Genomic DNA, 2,126 nt, shown 5'->3' on the forward strand with positions numbered 1-2,126 from the left:
GTACATAACAGAGTCACAACAATAGGTCAAAGTTGTTATGGCCCTTAGGAGCGGACGTGAGTATCACGTCGAGAGTAGAGTGAGGACAGATGAGCCAGAATCGAGCATACCATCTTCTGTGGCTCAGTCCTCCACCCCAGTTCAGGAGCAGGATAGGAGTGAACCTTCTCACAAAGAGGAGGACCTCCAGATGTATATTCCAAAACCACCTTATCCCAAAGCGTTAAAATCTCCAATTGGCAGAGGAAAGCAAAGCACGAAGGTCTAGGATATGCTTGAGATCTTCAAGCATGTACAGATCAACCTGCCCTTGCTAGATGTCATCCAGCAGATGCCAGCTTATGCCAAATTCCTCAAGGAACTCTGTACCCAGAAGAGGAAATTCAAAGGAAGAGTTTCTACCAAGGTCCATCTGACCGAGCAGGTGAGTTCAGTGCTTCAGCACCAGACCCCACCAAAGCTCAAGGACCCTGGAGCCCCGACCATCGCATGCACCATAGGAAACATCCAGATAGAACGTGCCTTGCTTGACCTTGGAGCAAGCATGAACATCCTGCCCGGATATTTCTATGATTCATTTGAGCTAAGAGAAATGAGATCGACCCCGATTACACTCCAGCTAGCAGATCATTTTGTCAAGGTACCAAGAGGTATTTTAGAAGATGTGCTAGTGAAAGTGGATGAGTTCTATTTTTCGGTTGATTTCATTATCCTTGACATAGAGGGAATTGATAGCTAGCACCAGACTCCGATCATTCTGGGCAAACCATTTTTGGCGACAGCCAATGCCTGCATTAATTGCAGAACCGGAGTCATGGACTTGTCGTTTGGCAACCGAAAGGTTAGGCTGAACATTTTCAATGCCGCGATGGGTCCAATGGGAGATATGGAGTGCTTGCAGGTTGATATAGCACAAGATTTAGTAGAAGCACAACCAGAGTTGTATATGACAAAGGAGTCCCTTGATATGTATTATACAGAAGATGATAGTTGTAGAGTTAGTGTAGATGTGTCGTTAGCATCGTCAGGACCCCCTCATTGAAGAAGGATCATTGAGTCTCTCCCACCACTTGCTGAGAACCCAGCTAAATCATCGATAGAGTCTCCCCCACAACTTGAGCTGAAACCCTTACCAGATTCACTCAAGTATGCATACCTTAGAGTTAGTGAGACTTTTCCTATGATAATCTCGTCACTGCTCACAGAGGAGCAAAAACAGAGACTGATAGACATTTTACGAGAGCACAAGGCATCGATTTGTTGGGGGATCGTGTAAACACCCCAAAATTTTCAAATCCATTTCGGATACCCCCTTCTATAGATGCCGAACCCCCTTTTTTGAATTCCTGATTCATTCAGAAGTATATTTGAATCAATTCATGATCTCAAGTTCATCTGCTATCCGAGATCCAACTTCATTTTTTAAGCTTTGATCTAATATCTAAGATTTGTTTCCAGGTTTGATCTAATATCCAAATTCGAACTCCATCATAAGTCTGGATTTTTCATTTTTATAAATTCATTCCCAAGGTTCGAACCCAATTCGAACTAATCTCTCTTATTTTGATTTGTAATCGAGATCCAGATCCAAATCTAGTTTTTATTCAAAACCTCAGATCCAGATCCTTTTCAAAATACAATTTTTGCTCTAATTTTAAATTCTTAAATTTGAAATCCAAATCCATCATTTTGCAAAAATCTTTTAAAAATATCATGGATCCAGTTTATAGTTCAATTTGGATTTTGAAATATCAAAACAGATCCAGATCCACTTTCAAAATCCATTTTTTATCCCCAATTCAAAAACAATTCTTGAATTTCAATCCTAAATTCAGTACTTTTGCAAAATTTCTTAAAATTCGATCTGAATCCGGTTTTAACTCAATTTGGAGTCAAAAATCAAATTGGATCTCGGATCCAATTGAGATCCGTTATCCTCCTTTTTTATTCATATTTTATTATAGATTTTTAAACCTATTAAAATTCATTTTTAAAAGAAAAATCGTCAACCCTATACGAGCCCATTGCCGCCTCAGCCCTAGACCCTCCAGAAAAACAGGAAGAAAAGGAGGAGGAAACAGAGAAAGAAAAAAAAGGAGGAAACGAAGGAGGAAAATAAGGAAAAA

The 2,126-nt window shown here is 40.0% G+C and overlaps 1 protein-coding gene across 1 annotated transcript; it reads left to right on the plus strand.

Annotated features, from left to right (window-relative positions):
- The first annotated feature begins 271 nt into the window (after nt 1-271).
- Nucleotides 272-739, plus strand: LOC149843038 (uncharacterized). Its single transcript, XM_090000816.1, has one exon. It carries the CDS (start codon nt 272-274, stop codon nt 737-739), a length of 468 nt encoding a protein of 155 aa, XP_089856942.1.
- Nucleotides 740-2,126: the final 1,387 nt, after the last annotated feature.

This window comes from Nuphar pumila, chromosome 3, assembly GCF_984573655.1.
Source record: "Nuphar pumila chromosome 3, dmNupPumi1.hap1.1, whole genome shotgun sequence".
In the NCBI taxonomy this organism is placed as follows: Eukaryota; Viridiplantae; Streptophyta; class Magnoliopsida; order Nymphaeales; family Nymphaeaceae; genus Nuphar; species Nuphar pumila.

What these genes read in the sequence shown, in the direction of transcription:
- LOC149843038 (XM_090000816.1), top strand. Translation starts at nt 272, where the DNA reads ATGCTTGAGATCTTCAAGCATGTACAGATCAACCTGCCCTTGCTAGAT.